We start from the raw sequence: 19,795 nt of genomic DNA, 5'->3' as shown, positions 1-19,795 counted from the left end.
TGAATCGAGCCTAAAAGTGAGAAAGGAAAGGTCATCAGGGAAGTACGTGAAGTCGAGCTCAGGCCATGAAGAGGTAGCGGAGTCAAAGAAATGACTGCCTGCTAGAACGGATGAGAACCGAGAAGAAAAAAAAAAGTGTCACAAAAACGCGAACCTAAAACTAGAGAGATAACTGGCACTACAAAGGGCAGAGCAGCGTGATCTTCCGGGACAGGGACATCTGTCGTCTCACCATGCAGTCGTGCTCCTGCTCCGGCCCCAGATTGTCCATAATAATCAGTCTCTTCAGATCATCCTCAATGGTCGACTTGTAATTCTTGCGAGGCGATCGGAGGTCTCGCAGTGAGGCCCGCAGCCGGGGCTGGCCAAACACGTTCTTTGTGTTCACATCTACTTGTCTAAGGAAGGAAAGAAGAGGAAGAGGTTAAACTCCCAGACACCACGTCACAGCACAGACACGTATATACTATATACAGGCTGCCGCGCTTCAGCACACCCACGACAGATGTTCCTCTAATCCTCTCTCTCCAGCATTTTTTTGTCTCTTACTGCTGACCTAAATACTTCAGACAACTGGGAGAACCCCGGGCTCCAAACTGTCTCATCACGTGACGCTACTAGTGCTACTCCGCCAAGTGGTCGGCAATTTAAAGTGACGTTACACTTTGGGGCATTCAGTGCAGTAGTGCAGACCAAGATGCCGATATATTTCTATGACTTATTTGCCTTTATGTTGTTGTTGTCGGCCTCCAAGTGCCAAGAGGAGGGAAAAATGTGGATACCATCAGCAAGCATGACATCGACTGCTGATGGTTTTACACTACCAAAGTGAACAGTAATGCTAGCGATAAAGGGAATCTTATGCTATTCTCCTCACATGTTCCATTCACATATATTAGGAACTGACATATTACACTAGACTGCGGACTGATCAGTGGGGGCAGCTATTACACTAGACTGCGGACTGATCGGAGGCGGCAGCTATTACACTAGACTGCGGACTGATCGGAGGCGGCAGCTATTACACTAGACTGCGGACTGATCGGAGGCGGCAGCTATTACACTAGACTGCGGACTGATCGGAGGCGGCAGCTATTACACTAGACTGCGGACTGATCAAAGGCTGCAGCTATTACACTGGACTGCGGACTGATCAGAGGGGGCAGCTATTACACTAGACTGCGGACTGATCAGAGGGGGCAGCTATTACACTAGACTGCGGACTGATCAGAGGGGGCAGCTATTACACTAGACTGCGGACTGAGCAGAGGGGGCAGCTATTACACTAGACTGCAGACTGATCAGAGGGGGCAGCTATTACACTAGACTGCAGACTGATCAGAGGGGGCAGCTATTACAATAGACTGCAGACTGATCAGAGGGGGCAGCTATTACACTAGACTGCAGACTGATCAGAGGGGGCAGCTATTACACTAGACTGCGGACTGATCGTGGCGGCAGATATTACACTAGACTTCAGACTGAGCAGAGGGGGCAGCTATTACACTAGACTGCGGACTGAGCAGAGGCGGCAGCTATTACACTAGACTGCAGACTGATCGGAGGGGGCAGCTATTACACTAGACTGCAGACTGATCAGAGGGGGCAGCTATTACACTAGACTGCGGACTGAGCAGAGGCGGCAGCTATTAAACTAGACTGCGGACTGATCAGTGGCGGCAGCTATTACACTAGACTGCGGACTGAGCAGAGGCGGCAGCTATTACACTAGACTGCGGACTGATCGGAGGCGGCAGCTATTACACTAGACTGCGGACTGATCGGAGGCGGCAGCTATTACACTAGACTGCGGACTGATCAAAGGCTGCAGCTATTACACTGGACTGCGGACTGATCAGAGGGGGCAGCTATTACACTAGACTGCGGACTGATCAGAGGGGGCAGCTATTACACTAGACTGCGGACTGATCAGAGGGGGCAGCTATTACACTAGACTGCGGACTGAGCAGAGGGGGCAGCTGTTACACTAGACTGCGGACTGAGCAGAGGGGGCAGCTATTACACTAGACTGCGGACTGAGCAGAGGGGGCAGCTATTACACTAGACTGCGGACTGATCAGAGGGGGCAGCTATTACACTAGACTGCGGACTGAGCAGAGGGGGCAGCTATTACACTAGACTGCAGACTGATCAGAGGGGGCAGCTATTACACTAGACTGCAGACTGATCAGAGGGGGCAGCTATTACACTAGACTGCAGACTGATCAGAGGGGGCAGCTATTACACTAGACTGCAGACTGATCAGAGGGGGCAGCTATTACACTAGACTGCGGACTGATCGTGGCGGCAGATATTACACTAGACTTCAGACTGAGCAGAGGGGGCAGCTATTACACTAGACTGCGGACTGAGCAGAGGCGGCAGCTATTACACTAGACTGCAGACTGATCGGAGGGGGCAGCTATTACACTAGACTGCAGACTGATCAGAGGGGGCAGCTATTACACTAGACTGCGGACTGAGCAGAGGCGGCAGCTATTAAACTAGACTGCGGACTGATCAGTGGCGGCAGCTATTACACTAGACTGCGGACTGAGCAGAGGCGGCAGCTATTACACTAGACTGCGGACTGAGCAGAGGCGGCAGCTATTACACTAGACTGCGGACTGATCAGTGGCGGCAGCTATTACACTAGACTGCGGACTGAGCAGAGGCGGCAGCTATTACACTAGACTGCGGACTGATCGGAGGGGGCACCTATTACACTAGACTGTGGACTGATCGGAGGGGGCACCTATTACACTAGACTGTGGACTGATCGGAGGGGGCACCTATTACATTAGACTGTGGACTGATTGGAGATGGCTGCTAAGTAAAAGTGGTCGCTGCGCGCAGAGTCTGCATCCATCACAGATGCGAACATGGCTTCACGATCCATTATACTACCCACTCACAATACTCCAGCGGGCATCACTGTTAGGCACTGGACCTGGTGGTGACCGATGCAGGAAGGCAAGTACAGCAGTCGTCAGCAGGCTACTTACATGTAGCTTTCTGACACACATTGATGGAGTATGCAAAAGGTGAGTACATGGAGAAAACTTGCTGTGATTAGTTGGGGGGTGGCTTGAAGTAGGGGGCCCTGTTCGGTTCACTATTGGAAGGCGAGGGGGTCGTCAATTATGACTAGTGTATGTGTGCTTGCTGTGATTGCAGTGCAAACATCACAGGAGACCGCAGCTACTGCTGGGAATGGAAGCGGAGGAGGAAACGATTAATATTTTAAGACAGGAAGCCCCAAACGCAGCATATGCTGTGATGCACTTACTTTTTGGGGTCTGTAAATGTGGTTGGCCTTTGTGGTGTTTCCTCTGGCTTTTTCCAGCCAGCTGGGATCTTATTCCTCACGTTCTGACGAGAGAAAAAAGATTTGGGCACAGAGCTGGACAGCTGGAAGGAGCTTGACTGTGACATCTGCTGGTTCCTGGAACCGTCAGGGGATTTATACGTGTTGGATCTGCTTGCGCAAAGAATACATATATTCCATTATTAGTCTAATTTCTGTATATTACATGGTGAGATTTTAGCAATTTTATTTCTGCATAAATAGCAAAAAAAAGAGCTCAGTTCCCCTCTACTGGACATACAGACAATACGAGATGTTCGGGGCACAGACATGATCACATGAAATGGGGCTTCCTTTGAGTGCGGTGCGATCAGCTGCTATAGGGGACAATTCATGATGTGATGTCCCTCCAAACACTACAGAATGTGGGCGAGGTGAAGTCTCTGGATGCAATGGGAGAAACAATCCACATGGGCTGCATAACTGAAATGGGACGGATCCGTTATGCAACCCATAGACTTCTATTATGACGGAATGAATAACGAAATGCCTCTAAAGGCATTCAGTCATAGAATTGCGTTATGGTCCGTGGTAACAGAATCCATAACACAATTCTGCTTTTACCACCAAACGAAGTGTGAACGTATTTCAAAATATGAAATTTGCTCATCTCTAGATCTGATCTACATAAAATACAGGATCTAGTCCCAGCCACACTGTACAGTACAGGATCTAGTCCCAGCCACACTGTACAGTACAGGATCTAGTCCCAGCCACACTGTACAGTACAGGATCAGACCTCCGCCACACTGTACAGTACAGGGTCAGACCTCCGCCACACTGTACAGTACAGGGTCAGACCTCCGCCACACTGTACAGTACAGGGTCAGACCTCCTCCACACTGTACAGTACAGGGTCAGACCTCCTCCACACTGTACAGTACAGGGTCAGACCTCCTCCACACTGTACAGTACAGGGTCAGACCTCCTCCACACTGTACAGTACAGGGTCAGACCTCCTCCACACTGTACAATACAGGGTCAGACCTCCTCCACACTGTACAGTACAGGGTCAGACCTCCTCCACACTGTACAATACAGGGTCAGACCTCCTCCACACTGTACAATACAGGGTCAGACCTCCTCCACACTGTACAGTACAGGGTCTGACCTCCGCCACACTGTACAATACAGGGTCTGACCTCCGCCACACTGTACAATACAGGGTCAGACCTCCTCCACACTGTACAGTACAGGGTCAGACCTCCTCCACACTGTACAGTACAGGGTCAGACCTCCTCCACACTGTACAGTACAGGGTCAGACCTCCTCCACACTGTACAGTACAGGGTCAGACCTCCGCCACACTGTACAGTACAGGATCTGATCTCCTCCACATTGTACAGTACAGGGTCAGACCTCCGCCACACTGTACAGTACAGGGTCAGACCTCCTCCACACTGTACAGTACAGGGTCAGACCTCCTCCACACTGTACAGTACAGGGTCAGACCTCCTCCACACTGTACAGTACAGGGTCAGACCTCCTCCACACTGTACAGTACAGGGTCTGACCTCCTCCACACTGTACAGTACAGGGTCTGACCTCCTCCACACTGTACAGTACAGGGTCTGACCTCCTCCACACTGTACAGTACAGGGTCTGACCTCCTCCACACTGTACAGTACAGGGTCTGACCTCCTCCACACTGTACAGTACAGGGTCTGACCTCCTCCACACTGTACAGTACAGGGTCTGACCTCCTCCACACTGTACAGTACAGGGTCTGACCTCCTCCACACTGTACAGTACAGGGTCTGACCTCCTCCACACTGTACAGTACAGGGTCTGACCTCCTCCACACTGTACAGTACAGGGTCTGACCTCCTCCACACTGTACAGTACAGGGTCTGACCTCCTCCACACTGTACAGTACAGGGTCTGACCTCCTCCACACTGTACAGTACAGGGTCTGACCTCCTCCACACTGTACAGTACAGGGTCTGACCTCCTCCACACTGTACAGTACAGGGTCTGACCTCCTCCACACTGTACAGTACAGGGTCTGACCTCCTCCACACTGTACAGTACAGGGTCTGACCTCCTCCACACTGTACAGTACAGGGTCTGACCTCCTCCACACTGTACAGTACAGGGTCTGACCTCCTCCACACTGTACAATACAGGATCTGATCTCCTCCACACTGTACAGTACAGGATCTGATCTCCTCCACATTGTACAGTACAGGATCTGATCTCCTCCACATTGTACAGTACAGGATCTGATCTCCTCCACAGTGGACAGTACAATGTAATAGCCCCCTGTAACTCACGTGACTTCCATGCATTGACAGTAAGTAAACACACAGTGAACACTATGAAGTGTAAGTGCTCATTAAGATGAATGATGGGCTGAAGACTGACCCATAAAGGCAACAGGGCAACGCACACACAAAATTTTCACCAGCATGCACCATCCAGCTCAGATCTCCCGCATGACTCACTCATTTAAACGAATGGGTCTGTGAGAAAAACAGGTGGCCCACGGACGGTTTTCAGGTGGGGTCCTTTTACAACAGGGGTGACAAACTCGTGACCCTCCAGCTGTTGCAAAACTACAACTCCCAGCATATCCTAATAGCTGTAGGCTATCTGGGCGCGATGGAAGTTGTAGTTTTGCAACAGATGGAGGGCCACGAGTTTGGCATCCGTGTTTTACAGAGCCGGAAGATGGAGAAGGTTCACACAGATCATCAAAGACCCCCGAGGAGGGGGGCGACATGTATTGCAATGGACATTAAATTAACAGTTGGCTCTTTACCTTGAGTCATTGAAGGCTTCAGCTGCACCGTTACCAGGCGGATACATTTTGGGTCTGTAACCTTTTCCAGAGGACATCTGATCTTTCCTCTTGTCCCGAGAGCTGCTCTCATGCATGCCGGGGTAGGTGGAGCACGCCATGGGTTTCTGCACTTTCTCTCGACGGGGAGTTGGCCTGGCTGGCTTAGAGTGCGCAAAATTGGAGAGGGAAGTGTCAATGCCACTATCGTTCGACGTGCCCTTAAAAAGGGGCTCCAGGTCTATATCCGGCTGCTCTTGGGGATCGAACCACCGCTCGTCACTCTGGTTACTGGAGGCAGTGCTGGACAAGGTGTTACTGCTGGAGTGACTGGAATACTGGGCCTCTCCCTGTAGGCAAACCAAACATGTAACTCACGCTGTCCGCACGTATGAACAGCAGGATCACATACCTGGGTACTTACCCTTGAATGGCGGTGAGGAGAACTCTTGCCAGCAAGCTCCTGTCTGTTAGGTCTCTTGGTCACACTGACTCGGGGCTGCGATGGGATGTGCCACAGAGGTTCTGTAAAAGAGAAATAATGTCGTCACATGCACCTTGCAGCATGAACGTCAGCGAATAATTAGAAGCTGAGTGTTAATTAAAGAGGATGGTGATGGGGGCTGGGTGCTGGAGACTGATCTCGTGACGTGAGTTATACTGAGGTTCTACATCTACAGCCGAGTCTGATGTTCACCTTCTCCACAGAGACAGAGATGACACGTGAACTAGTGTACGGCTGTCATTACCAATGTGCCTGCCAGCGTGAAAAGGTAATGAAAGCCCAAGTCAGCACTGCAATAACAGGATACAACATCCTCCCTTCTGAACGCACCTAGACCTTCATGCAAAGTACTCCGTAAGCTGCTGGGGAGATGTCATCCAGGCGCCTCGACAAAATCATGGATTCCGAAAACCGGAGCCTGCATAGACAGGCGACGCTGCAGCAAACCCTCAGACAGGAGAGGTCTCGGGTCCATACAGCTTTTCAGCTTTATTAGTAATTTTTCTACCCTTTGGCAGCAGGCGGAGATCTTAAAAGCGACGAGGATTTAAGACGCAACATATATGAGAAATGGCAGAATTTCTCAGTAAAAAAAAATCATTGAGAGGTATTTTAAATCAGGGGGGGCAATGCCGAGCCCCCACAAATTGGAATGAAGCCATTTTTTTGTCTGGCACTGTGCAGAGAAAATACCAGAGGGGTCTTAAAGTGGGTTTCCAGCTTTTCTTTTGCTAGGATATGCCATTAACTTTATGAATGTTAGGGGTTCACCTCTGACCCTTCCCAATCCACAGCTCCCCCCCCCCCCCCCCAAGCTGTGCAGGAAACGGCTACCCAGTGAAGGCTACCTGCACAGGTTGCCGGTTATGCACGGTTTTCCAGTGTGGAAAAAACGCAGCGTTGTACAGTACCAGCAAAGTGTATGAGATTAGACAAGCTCATGTACACTCTGCTCGACCCCCCCCCCCCCCCCATCCCCCACGGAGTGGTAATTGACCGGCCGTGAAGACTTTAAAATCTACAGCATGTCAATGGTTTCTGCGGTTTTTGTGCAGATTTCACCCTTTTCAAAGGATGAAATTTGTTGAAAATCACCATCTAATCTGCACCCAAAACCACAAGAAAAACATGCCATTTTTAGTGCAGAAATGCACAGAAATCTTCACAAAGAACCGTGTGGGATTTTGGTTTTGAAACCCACACCCCTTTGCATGTAGTCTACAGCTGTGCCCCAGTTCCCCTGCACAGTGGGGGATCCCGCACCCCTTTGCATGTAGTCTACAGCTGTGCCCCAGTTCCCCTGCACAGTGGGGGATCCCGCACCCCTTTGCATGTAGTCTACAGCTGTGCCCCAGTTCCCCTGCACAGTGGGGGACCCCGCACCCCTTTGCATGTAGTCTACAGCTGTGCCCCAGTTCCCCTGCATAGTGGGGGACCCCGCACCCCTTTGCATGTAGTCTACAGCTGTGCCCCAGTTCCCCTGCATAGTGGGGGACCCTGCACCCCTTTGCATGTAGTCTACAGCTGTGCCCCAGTTCCCCTGCATAGTGGGGGACCCTGCACCCCTTTGCATGTAGTCTACAGCTGTGCCCCAGTTCCCCTGCATAGTGGGGGACCCCGCACCCCTTTGCATGTAGTCTACAGCTGTGCCCCAGTTCCCCTGCACAGTGGGGGACCCCGCACTCCTTTGCATGTAGTCTACAGCTGTGTCCCAGTTCCCCTGCACAGTGGGGGACCCTGCACCCATTTGCATGTAGTCTACAGCTGTGAGCCAGTTCCCCTGCATAGTGGGGGACCCTGCACCCCTTTGCATGTAGTCTACAGCTGTGCCCCAGTTCCCCTGCACAGTTGGGGACCCCGCACTCCTTTGCATGTAGTCTACAGCTGTGTCCCAGTTCCCCTGCACAGTGGGGGACCCTGCACCCATTTGCATGTAGTCTACAGCTGTGCCCTAGTTCCCCTGCACAGTAGGGGACCCCGCACCCCTTTGCATGTAGTCTACAGCTGTGCCCCAGTTCCCCTGCACAGTGGGGGAGCGGAGCATCGCTCTGCAGGAAATGACCACAAAGGCGATAAAACGCTGCAGCCTGTCCATTTTCAGGATCGGTGGGGGGTCCCAGAGCTCGAGCCCGAACGGATCCCAAAGTGCATGGAATATCCTAATGTAATGACATCACTTTTCCTGACTAAGATAATTTTAAAGACGACTTGTCACCTCTCCTGACATAGTTTATGGACTAAGGCCCCTTTCACACAAGCGAGCCCCACGCATTGAACTCTCAGTATGCGTCAGGGAGAGCACCCGTCCTGACCTCCCAGCACTGCCGGGGTCACATAGCATTATATTGATTTATGATGTTCTATAACCCTTACAGTTCTGGAATGTATTGGATAACACTGACTGCAGTAGGTCAGTGTTATCCAATACATTCCAGACCACTAAGGGTTACATAGCATCATAAATCAATATAACGTTATGCGACCCTAGCAGTGCTGGAAGGTCAAGAAGGGCACTGTTGTATATTCACCCTGCGAGTCCGGAGTGTGACACTCACTTGTCTGAAAGGGGCCTAAATTGACAACTAGGTGTTATCATTTTCCTTGCCAAAGGGGTTTATCGCTGCACAGCCTGACAGCGTGCAGCGACACCTCCAACTCCTAACATCCAGCTGTTCATTTATTTATAAGTTTGTAGTAGGAATAACAGAGGAATGGCATAACACAAAGTTCTCGGAATAGATGCATGCCTGGTGTATACATATAAAAAAACATTCCCTTCATATAGACACCTGCTGAATTTATTGAGAATCTTGTCCTGGAATGAGGGAACACACCAGATAACGAGAATAAACTCCCACGTCCGAGTCTGGCAGTCTGCTCCGTCTGTTCTCCCACCATCCACCCTCCACACATACTGGTCTGAGAAATAAAGCAAGCAATCTTGCAAGAACCTTGGAAATCTTGCAAGAACATTTGAGCCAAATTTCGTCGCCCAATACCTAATAATATCTAATAGGAAACCCATTGCTTGTGCATCTGTGCAGGAAGATACAACTGGCAATATGAATATAAAATCCACGTCGCCAGTCTGCATTTTTGGTCAGATTTACAACTATCGCAGTAGCTGTCTGGAATCCCATAATGGTTGTTTCACACGAGCATGTCCAGTATGAGCGCGATCCTCCGTTCTGGACTCTGCTCGTCTTGTAGGAATGCACAGCATTATACGGATTTAAATCGCTGTGTGTCTCTGCGGACCTTACTGCTACAGAATTATACTGACAGCTTTACGTCACTATGATTCTGTAGCAATAAGGCCATGCAGAGGCCCACAGCAAGACTAGCAGTGTCCAGAACCGAGGATCACGCTCACACATTCCTGCACTGGAAACAGCCCGAATAGTCCATCCATGCACACCACAGGCCGTCTCACCTACATCTTCTATTACAAATGGTCGACCATGCTTCACTCACAAACGTCAAACCACCTACAATCCTTACCTCGAAGCCGCACACGATGCTCGCTCCTTTCCTGGTCTGTAATAGTATGTACAAGAAGCAGCCGGACATACGCGAAGCATTCATCACATGATGCAAAGAAGGCAACTCACATGATCGGCCATGTCCTTCTATGAATTCTACTAAACACACAGTCTCTTACAGAATCCCTACGGCAGTTACTGTCAATCAGCAGACCAAATATTCACACCATGTCCCTTTTTCAAGTTTACGATTTAGCCACAGGACTGTGCAGTTTTTGCTAAAATAAGGACTTATTAATAAGTAAATGAATGTACCATAAAAGTGTAAACTTTAGGCCATTCTCAGTTTGCTTTGGATGAAGATTTCTAAGTGGTTGCAGTAATTAAATTAGCTACACAAAAGGTACAGTGCAAGTAACACGACCATCACATTCGGAAGAGACGAGGCCTTCTACTGCCCTACCCAAACGTACCACTAGATGGTGCTGCAAATACAAAATTCTGCAGTTTTCTGGCAAAATCTCTCCTAGTGCTCAATGCAGCGTAAAAGACCACCAGGACATGGACAGGTGTAACTGTTCTGACCAAACGTGGAAGACAGTAAGGCCTTGTTCAAATCTCCGTTAGGAGATCCGGCAGGCTGTTCCGGCACAGAGCCGGAACAATAAGGTCTGGCGGGGTTTGGCTGGACAAAAACAGTTGCACGGAACGTTTTTTTTTTTTGTCCTGCCAACAGCGATCATTTGCACCGGACCATGCAGCTGGATCTCCTAAATGAAGATGTGAATGAGGCCTAAGGCTAGGGCTGCACACCGACATGTGTCACAAGACAATTTGTGTAATGATGGTCAATGGTGTCACAATGCGACAGTCACAAAAAACCCATCCAAGTTTCCGATTCCCATTCTGACACTATCGACTATCTTAACAAAAACCATTGTGCTACTTTTCAGTAACGCAACACATGTAGCCATGTAGTCCAGGTCTAAAAGAGTGCGACTTTAGGGACTGTTCGCATGTTTAGTTTTAGAAACCTCAAATCTGTCCATTACCAAAGACACCCTGACATAGGACGAAGCACACAGGGTGGGACAGAAGCGGACATTACTCTCCACTTGTCGGATCTCTCACCTGGTTTATGTCTATCTACAGCCATCTCCTGACTGGACAAGCCATCCTGTGCACCATAGGACTCTGCTTGGAGAACGGTACGCTGCGGGGTGCCAAACCTGGAAGAGATCGCACGAGTGGTCAAATTATAATTCCTCCAGCGCTGTACACATTCAATTATATGGCTGAAAATAGTCCCAGGCACTTGACTAATGGCCCAGAAGTATCAAGGTCCAAACACAGAAGTTGTGGAACCAGTTCTATTGGAGAAAGTGCATCATATCTTGCTGTATTCTGCTTTTTTAGTGTCAATCTGAGATATATATATGGTTTTCCAGATGTATACCTCCGAAGGTCCCTAAACCCAAATATTTTTTTTTTTTTTTTTTTTTAACAAGGTCCCGAGGTATACACCTGGAAAACACACACACACACATATATAAATATATATATATTTAAAAATAAAACAACTTTGTATGTATATGTATGACTACTGACATAATAGAGGACACGCTAATGGCCTCGCTTGTGAATGCCTATGGATATGTATGAAATACACGCGGACATTACCTGTGAAAGCAGCCTAAAATCCAGCACTCAATTCAGTGCTGATAGCATCATATACATAAGCACTAAATGCATTTAAAAAACTAGTGCAGATTTAACGCATGGCTTATCCTGTGCCCAAAAAAAAAAAAAACACTGTACTGGAGAACGTCCACACCTAAACTGTAGATGTAGCAGGAGAATATGGTAATTTTCACTTCTGTGCACTATGGTCGCCCACTGAGGCATCTTTGCACTGATTTCTATTTTATTTTTATGGTAGATTTGCTTCCTAAACAGAAACAACTTTCTAAATAGACTTCATTAAAGATTTTCTACCACTTTGCTTCTGCAGAGTGCGTATAAATCCTCCATTTAGCTGCTGGTGCAGCTGAATCTGACATATATCCTTCAGAATTCCCCCATCTTCTCATAGACTGTTAGAAAAAGCAGCAGGGAGGGGGAGGTGGTTGTACACAGCAGATCACAGTGCGAAGAGAGAGGAAAGTCTAATGAAGGCGGCCCACGCAGGCTGCAGACGAGGAGGAAAGCGCACACAAGGCGGTTTGCAGGGGGAAGGCAGCACACAGACCTCACATCCACATGAGAAAAGTCTGAAATTGTAACCTGCTCCTAAACTGAATATTGGAGGGTCTGAAAGTGAATGAAGGAAGATTACAGCCTGAAACTCAGTGCATTTTTTATTTTTCTAAGGCTACATTCACACCACTGTATGTGTTTTGCGGTCTTCAACTTGAGAATCCGCAAAACACGGATACCGGCCGTGTGAAGGTAGCCGGCCCTATGATAGAATTGCCTATTCTTGTCCGCGATTGTGGACAAGAATAGGGCATGCTCTATCTTTTTGCATGGCCGCATAACAGATCTACGGATGCGGACAGCACATTGAAATTAATGGGTCCGCACCCGTTCCGCGATGCGGAGCCAAAAATACTGTTGTGTGAATGCACCCTAACAGAAGATAATCACTCACATATATAAAAATCATTTTGTTCTTCTCAAAGGTGTCCATAGCATTTGAAGGGGTTTTCCAGGACTTAGATATTAATGATCTATTCTAAGGAAAGGTCATCAATATCAGATCAGTGGGGGTCTGACACGTGGCACCTACCCTGATTCGGGCAGCCACTGACACCAGTTATACAGTGTAAGAAGCCAGAAGCAGACAGCTCCACACACTCTGTAGTGGCCATGCTGGGGTACTGCAGCTCAGCTCCTGTTCAAGTGAATAGGAACTGACCCTCCAGTATGACAGTGCTGAAATCCACAATGTGGACACAGCGTTGTGTCCACTTTATAGTTTATGATGCCCGGGGCAGTACGAAACAGTTGATTGGTGGGTATTCAAAGTATCAGACCGCCACGATCTATATGGAGAATAGGTTATCGATATCTAAGTCCTGGAAAACCCCTTTAGGGTCCATTCACACATTCGCAAAATGGGTCCGCATGAGTTCTGCAATATTGCGGAATGGGTGCGGACCCATTCATTTTCAATGGGGCAGCAAAAGATGCAGACAGCACAGAGTGTGCTATCCGCATCCGCACTTCCATTCCGCGGCCCCACAAAAAAAAAATAGAACATGTCCTATAAATAGAACATGTTCCGCAAAATGGAGAATGCACATGGCCGGTGTCCGTGTTTTGTGGATCTGCAACTTGCTGACGTGTGAATGGACCCTTAAAAAGGTTTTCTGGGCTTAGAGAATTGATGACCTATCCTCAAGATAGGTCATCAATATCTGATAGTTGGGTGTCTAACCCCCAGCCTCCTCACAGCTTACCAAGCACAGCGCCATACACTGTCTAGTGGCTGTGCTTGGTATTGCAGCCCAGGCCCATTCACTTGACCGGGACTGAGCTGCACTTAGGCTGTGCGACTGATGAATGTGACATCCCTGGCCTAGGAAGAGGCTGCAGCACTCAGAGCACTGCGGCCTCTTTCCATAACAGGTGATCGGTAGGGGTGCAGAGAGTCGGACCCCAACCAATCAAATATTGATTACCTATCCTGAGCATAGGCCATCAATATTCTACTCTTGGGAAACCTCTACAAGATAAATTAATAGGATTACCTGTTTGCAGCACTATGGAAAACCGATGCAAGAAAAACTCATCTCTGCTACATCTGCACCTGCAGTTAGAGGTTTATACTGTTCCTAGCCTTCTAACCTGTAGTATGAAAAGCAGGTAGACTTCTGCACACCTTAATTACATGACAGATTGAGGTCACAATTGTGCACAGCGGCGCGGCCCTCACCTGTCCACAGTGGGTTTATAGCGGCTGTATCCGGCCCCAGTAGACGCTGGTGTAGAGAAGCTCCCAGACTGCTGTCTGTACGGCTGCACTTTGTCGACGGCTGTTGGGGATGTGGCGACATGCGGCGTCTCCGGATAACTCACCGGCCTGTATGCATGAAATTATCTCATATGAAAAACTGCAGACACAGGTGAAAGTCTCTTAGGACCCTGTGGGCATCTCCGCCCTTGTCACACCTGCCTCAGCGGACTCCCTGGCACACGCTGTGCCAGTTTTTCAAGAGTAGGTCATCCTGTATAATTAATATTCCCTTATATACCATGTGGTGAAACTTTACCCCGTCAGCGGGGCTTACAAAAGAGGCTACAAAGTGATGTAATCCGTACATGTTCAAGGATCGGTGCCATGTATAATGGATGAAAGGCCACGGCACATGTGTTAATGTGCCACTGCACTATGTAGCAGAGCTGTTACACCGTCTCGGCTCTGCTTAAAGTAGACAACCACTTTTCCATAAAGTGAAGCTCTGCTTTCAGGAAGCTTTTGACAGGGCTGGTTATGTATTCTATTCAATGCTCTAATAAATGTATTCTATTCAATGCTCTAATAATACCGCCATATAGTGTCTAAATAATACTACCATACAATATGCAAAAAACACTGCGTCAAATGGGTTGTCCAGGATTTCCAAATAGGCTCTAGATTTTTGTAAAATTAGGCAAGAAGCAGTGTAAATTAAAGTAAAAAAATAAATAAAATACAAACTTTTAAAAATTCTACCTGGTCCCTCACCCCCGAGGCAAGAGACTGGCTGCATCGGCCATGGGAACAATGAATGCCATATGACGACTGCAGGCCCGGTGGGGAACAGAGCAGCAGCGAGGGAGCAGAAAAACATTCTAAGGCCCCATTCACACGTCCGCAATTTCATTCCGCATTTTGCGGAACGGAATTGCGGAATCATTTATTTCTATAGGACCGCACATCGGCTCCGGAAATGCAGGCCTGCACTTCCGTTCCCTGAAAAAAATAGAACATGCCCTATTCTTGTCCGCAATTGCAGACAAGAATAGGCATATTCTATCAGTGCCGGCGATGTGCGGTCTGCAAAATGCGGAACGCACATTGCCGTGTCCGTGTTTTGTGGATTTGTGTAACCGCAAAACACGTTACGGACGTGTGAATGGACCCTTAGTTTTTTTTGGCTGTTTTTGGTTTGTTTAATTCTGTGCTGCCCTCTGCTTAATTTCACAACATTTTGGAAAACCTCTAACTAAAAGCAGGGAATATGATAAACTAAAACGTAACCAGGTGAATCCCTCACCGTCGTGGCTCCGATCATCAATCACATTGCTGCAGTTATGATGTGCTATACACGCACATCACTGGCTACCTGCTAGAGACTGTCTGCGGCCGCAAGGTGGATGCACGCCACACAGGCCGCAAGGTGGATGCACGCCACACAGGCCGCAAGGTGGATGCACGCCACACAGGCCGCAAGGTGGATGCACGCCACACAGGCCGCAAGGTGGATGCACGCCACACAGGCCGCACGGTGGATGCACGCCACACAGGCCGCAAGGTGGATGCACGCCACACAGGCCGCAAGGTGGATGCACGCCACACAGGCCGCAAGGTGGATGCACGCCACACAGGCCGCAAGGTGGATGCACGCCACACAGGCCGCAAGGTGGATGCACGCCACACAGGCCGCAAGGTGGATGCACGCCACACAGGCCGCAAGGTGGATGCACGCCACACAGGCCGCAAGGTGGATGCACGCCACACAGGCCGCAAGGTGGATGCACGCCACACAGGCCGCAAGGTGGATGCACGCCACACAGGCCGCAAGGTGGATGCACGCCACACAGGCCGCAAGGTGGATGCACGCCACACAGGCCGCAAGGTGGATGCACGCCACACAGGCCGCAAGGTGGATGCACGCCACACAGGCCGCAAGGTGGATGCACGCCACACAGGCCGCAAGGTGGATGCACGCCACACAGGCCGCAAGGTGGATGCAGCCCGTCACCTCCAAAATGCACTGGGGCTGAGCTGCGATACCAAGCACAGCCACTATGGAATGGACGGCGCTGTACTTGGCGAGCTGCATGGAGGCAGCGGCGATCGTGAGAGCTCCGTAGCCTCTTTAAACGGCTGAGCCCAGGGATGCCAGGCATCTGACCCCCCCTGATCTGATCCTGAGGATAGGACTTCATTATTAAAACACCCCGACAACGCCTTTAAGCTGACTTTAGACAGAACCAAACAGGCTGACCATTGTTTTAAAGCTATACGCCACTAACTTTGAAGTACAGCACTGGTGAAAGAGTAGGAATAGGCGTTAAAGGGCCATGTAAAATTATTTACAGAAGGCTTTTCCCGGGGTAAAATATTACAGCCAGTGATGGGCTGAGCGATCATTTCCTGCGTGTGGAAAGAGATCAGGAGACCAGGAAGCGTCAGAATAGCCGATGCGGGGGATCGATAAGTCACATATGATCTCTTAGTATCGGCACCACACACACAACCCGTGTAAGGTCTCGCAGACATGATCATTTTACAGGTCCATATATTTGACCACAATATACTTCAAATGCCTCCGATTTCACACAGAAGCACAAGAATATTTTTTCCTTACGTACTCCTATCCTTTGCACATGGTATTCTGTAGCTATCCTCTGGAGGCCCCATACATTGCCATGAAGACAGGGACTGGGTGATGTTGTACACACTCCCATGTGCACGGAGTTTAAGGAGAATTTTTTTTAAAATAAATTCTCTTAAATCGGAGGCTTATGAGGCAAATGTTATCTGCAGTGACATGACATGAAGTGAATGTCTAAATGCAGCAAAGTGCACAAAAATGCATGGGGGAAAAAAAAAAATCTGGAATTTTGGTCCGTGTGAACAAATCCAAAGGTTAACCGACACATGTTAAAAGAGTCCTTCAGGAGACTGGCAGTGAGCCGCTGGTGCCCTGGTCAACGATCAACTATTTCATGGTAAGGGCCATGCACTCGACCATATCCGTTTTGCGGCCCACAAATTGCAAATCTTCAAAATACGTGTGCCGTCTGCATTTTATTTGAACACAATGGGCCCCTATTCCATATTTAGCGGGATGGATACAGATGCTGAAAAAGCACATGGATGATCCGTATGCGATAAACATGTCCTATACCTGTCTGCAATATGCGGATCGGGGATCCACTGAAGTCAGCGAGTCCACAAAAAATGCAAATCTGATACGGTCGTGTGCATGAGGCCTGATAAAGAGGAGCAATCTTGATAAAAGGAGATTTTTCAGGAATCATTTTGCATGTGATTCCTAACTAGACGAGCGGAGCTTCACCATTTGATCACCAAAGCTGAATCTACGCTTTACAGTTACCATGAAACACAGAGCTGCTTCCTACCTGTGGACATTGCAGTGCTGCGTTCAGCCACAAGGGGCGCAGACTCACCTTCTGTTGTTGTGTAGCGGCTGGGGCTCTCGGACAGGCGCCGCAGGACTCTGCTTGGGTAGCCGGTTAAGCGACTGTGCATAGGTTGGGGTAACCCACTTCTGAGATGGACTCGCCCCCTGATGGGTGGCAGAGCCACTCCACTGCCAGGCGATGTTGCTGCGGTAGGGTGGCCGGGAACCAGACGTGGAATTCTCTGCGTCCTTCTGGTCCATGCAGCTGAGTTCATAGGACTCGGACCACCCTCTATGGCGAAAAAAAAACACAAAGAATGCTGGATGCGGAGAGGTCTCTACACATGTACAGGCAGAATGAGAGCACAACCCCCACGGCAGATGGAGAACGTTACAGGGACTGCTCTGCAGCTATCTCTGTGTCAGAACTTGTCCTGCCAGACTCGGAACGGGTGCGGTTTACTCAATTGCTCCGCAGTCATTTTCTTCTTCCAGAAAATAAGCAATTCTGCTATGTCAAGAGCTAACAATCTAACCCCGAGAGGAAGAGGCATCCGGCATGCCTTAACATATAAATATAACACCTAAGTGCATAGTAAACAGTAACCATCTGCAAAAACCACATGTAATGTAATGCTCCATTTACATGGGGCTGTGCTAAATCTGCAAAAACATATGAAAAGTATGTGAACCTGTCTAAGCGTGCACCAACAACATGCATAGCATGCACGTCACGTATGAGCCCCCATCGGGTTTTATATAGCCGCCTCTCATGTGCTGTATATTTCACCAAAATTCAATTTGATTGTGCGAGGATCCACAATAAGGGTATGTTCACACAGTGGATTTTGCAGAGGCAATATCTGCGGCGGTTTTGCACTTAATGGAGCCAAGCTGTGAAAAGACATCGGCATCTGCCCAGTCACCGCGCCAAAATAAAAAGGGACTATGCCCTTCTTGGCCTTGTCGGAGGCAGACACCATGCAAATGCTGCCAGAATTTCGGCAAGGATGATGCTGTGTGAACGGTCCCTAAAAAGTCCTTTAATGTGGCATCTATAAGTCCTGACAGGTGGCAGCCTATGAACTTTTCTAGATTATCAGACAGTCTATAAAAGAGTATATACTCTTTTATAAGGGCAGAGCTCCTCCGTAAAACCAGAGCAGGTTCCGCAATGGTCGTATCCGGTTGTGTAACTGCTGGGATTGCTGATTTAAAGGAATTCTGCAGAAAATTTTAGAAAAATACGCCTGTGACTGTCATTACCACAATACAAAAGGGAGAGGGTGGCTCCTTCTGCCTGGCCACTGGGGTACTGATACCTGACAGCGGCAGCCAGGACATGTACCGCTCACAGGCTACGATGCTGTGGAAAGTTGTGTGTTGTAAAGTATTGTACAAGCAAACAAAGGATCCCTGCTTTAAGTCCCATTAGGGGGACAAAAACAGTACAAATTGTAACACAAAAAAATCCAAACCGCCCAACCAAGTCCTTTGGGACTGCCTGAGATTGCCAAAGATAACGCTCCGCTATCGCTGGTAGACCCAAAGTAATGTATGGAGCATGCGCAAACAACCACTCCATTCATTTTTGTGGAACGGCAGGGTCAATAAGGGGTTAAAGAGGGCCAGTCAGATTTCCCGATCTCTCCGTTTTATTAACTACATGCAATGTTTGAACATCTTTTGTTAAAGGGGTTGTCCGAGATTTTGATATCGTCAGGATAGGTCATCAATGAGATCAGCATGGGTCCGACTACCGGCTCCCCCACCAATCATCCGTCATGTGGCCTAGGTACAGCTGAGTCCCAAGTGAATGGGGCTGAGCTGTAATATCAAGAACAGCCACTAGACAACGTACAGCGCTGCGCTTGGTAAGTGGCAAGGAGGCTGTGGTGCCCAGGAGAGTGCCGTGGCATCCTCAAACAGCTGATCACAGGGTCCTGTGTGTCAGACCCCCAGCCAATCCGATACTGATGACCTATCCTATGTGTCAGACCCCCCCAGCCAATCCGATACTGATGACCTAGCCTATCTCGGTAAAACCCCTTTAACCTCCGTGTTGTGCCGTTGCTGTGGTATTCCTCTAGTAAACGCATGAATAAATTACCAACTGGGTGTTATCATATCCCCTTGTCAATGTGGTACCCCTGGTGATGGTGTAAGCCTGGGAAGGGACGCAGCCTATTGAGAAGGAGAATGGTCCAATTTATTCATAAATTTCCAGGAGGAATAACAGAGGAACTGCACAATTCGGTGTCAGCAATGGCTTCTAAGGTGTGCCGACGCTGTTATTTTGCAAAT

General features: G+C 48.9%; 1 protein-coding gene across 5 annotated transcripts in view; it reads right to left on the bottom strand.

Moving 5' to 3' along the window:
- SIPA1L3 (signal induced proliferation associated 1 like 3) overlaps window positions 1-19,795 on the bottom strand; it is a 129,431-nt gene that overhangs the window by 7,607 nt on the left and 102,029 nt on the right. For 4 of the 5 annotated variants that reach the window (XM_044305305.1, XM_044305306.1, XM_044305308.1 and 1 more), the window contains 7 exons: window positions 17,538-17,783; window positions 14,071-14,217; window positions 11,265-11,362; window positions 6,571-6,671; window positions 6,129-6,496; window positions 3,290-3,478; window positions 233-398 (listed from right to left, as the gene is read on the bottom strand). In XM_044305305.1, coding sequence (XP_044161240.1) covers window positions 233-398; window positions 3,290-3,478; window positions 6,129-6,496; window positions 6,571-6,671; window positions 11,265-11,362; window positions 14,071-14,217; window positions 17,538-17,783 — 1,315 coding nt within the window. The remainder of the gene's footprint in view (window positions 1-232; window positions 399-3,289; window positions 3,479-6,128; window positions 6,497-6,570; window positions 6,672-11,264; window positions 11,363-14,070; window positions 14,218-17,537; window positions 17,784-19,795) is intronic. The other variant, XM_044305309.1, reaches the window with a different exon arrangement.

This window comes from Bufo gargarizans, chromosome 9 (assembly GCF_014858855.1).
Source record: "Bufo gargarizans isolate SCDJY-AF-19 chromosome 9, ASM1485885v1, whole genome shotgun sequence".
In the NCBI taxonomy this organism is placed as follows: Eukaryota; Metazoa; Chordata; class Amphibia; order Anura; family Bufonidae; genus Bufo; species Bufo gargarizans.
Note: the sequence above shows the minus strand (reverse complement) of the source record. Positions and strands in the feature narration are given on the sequence as shown.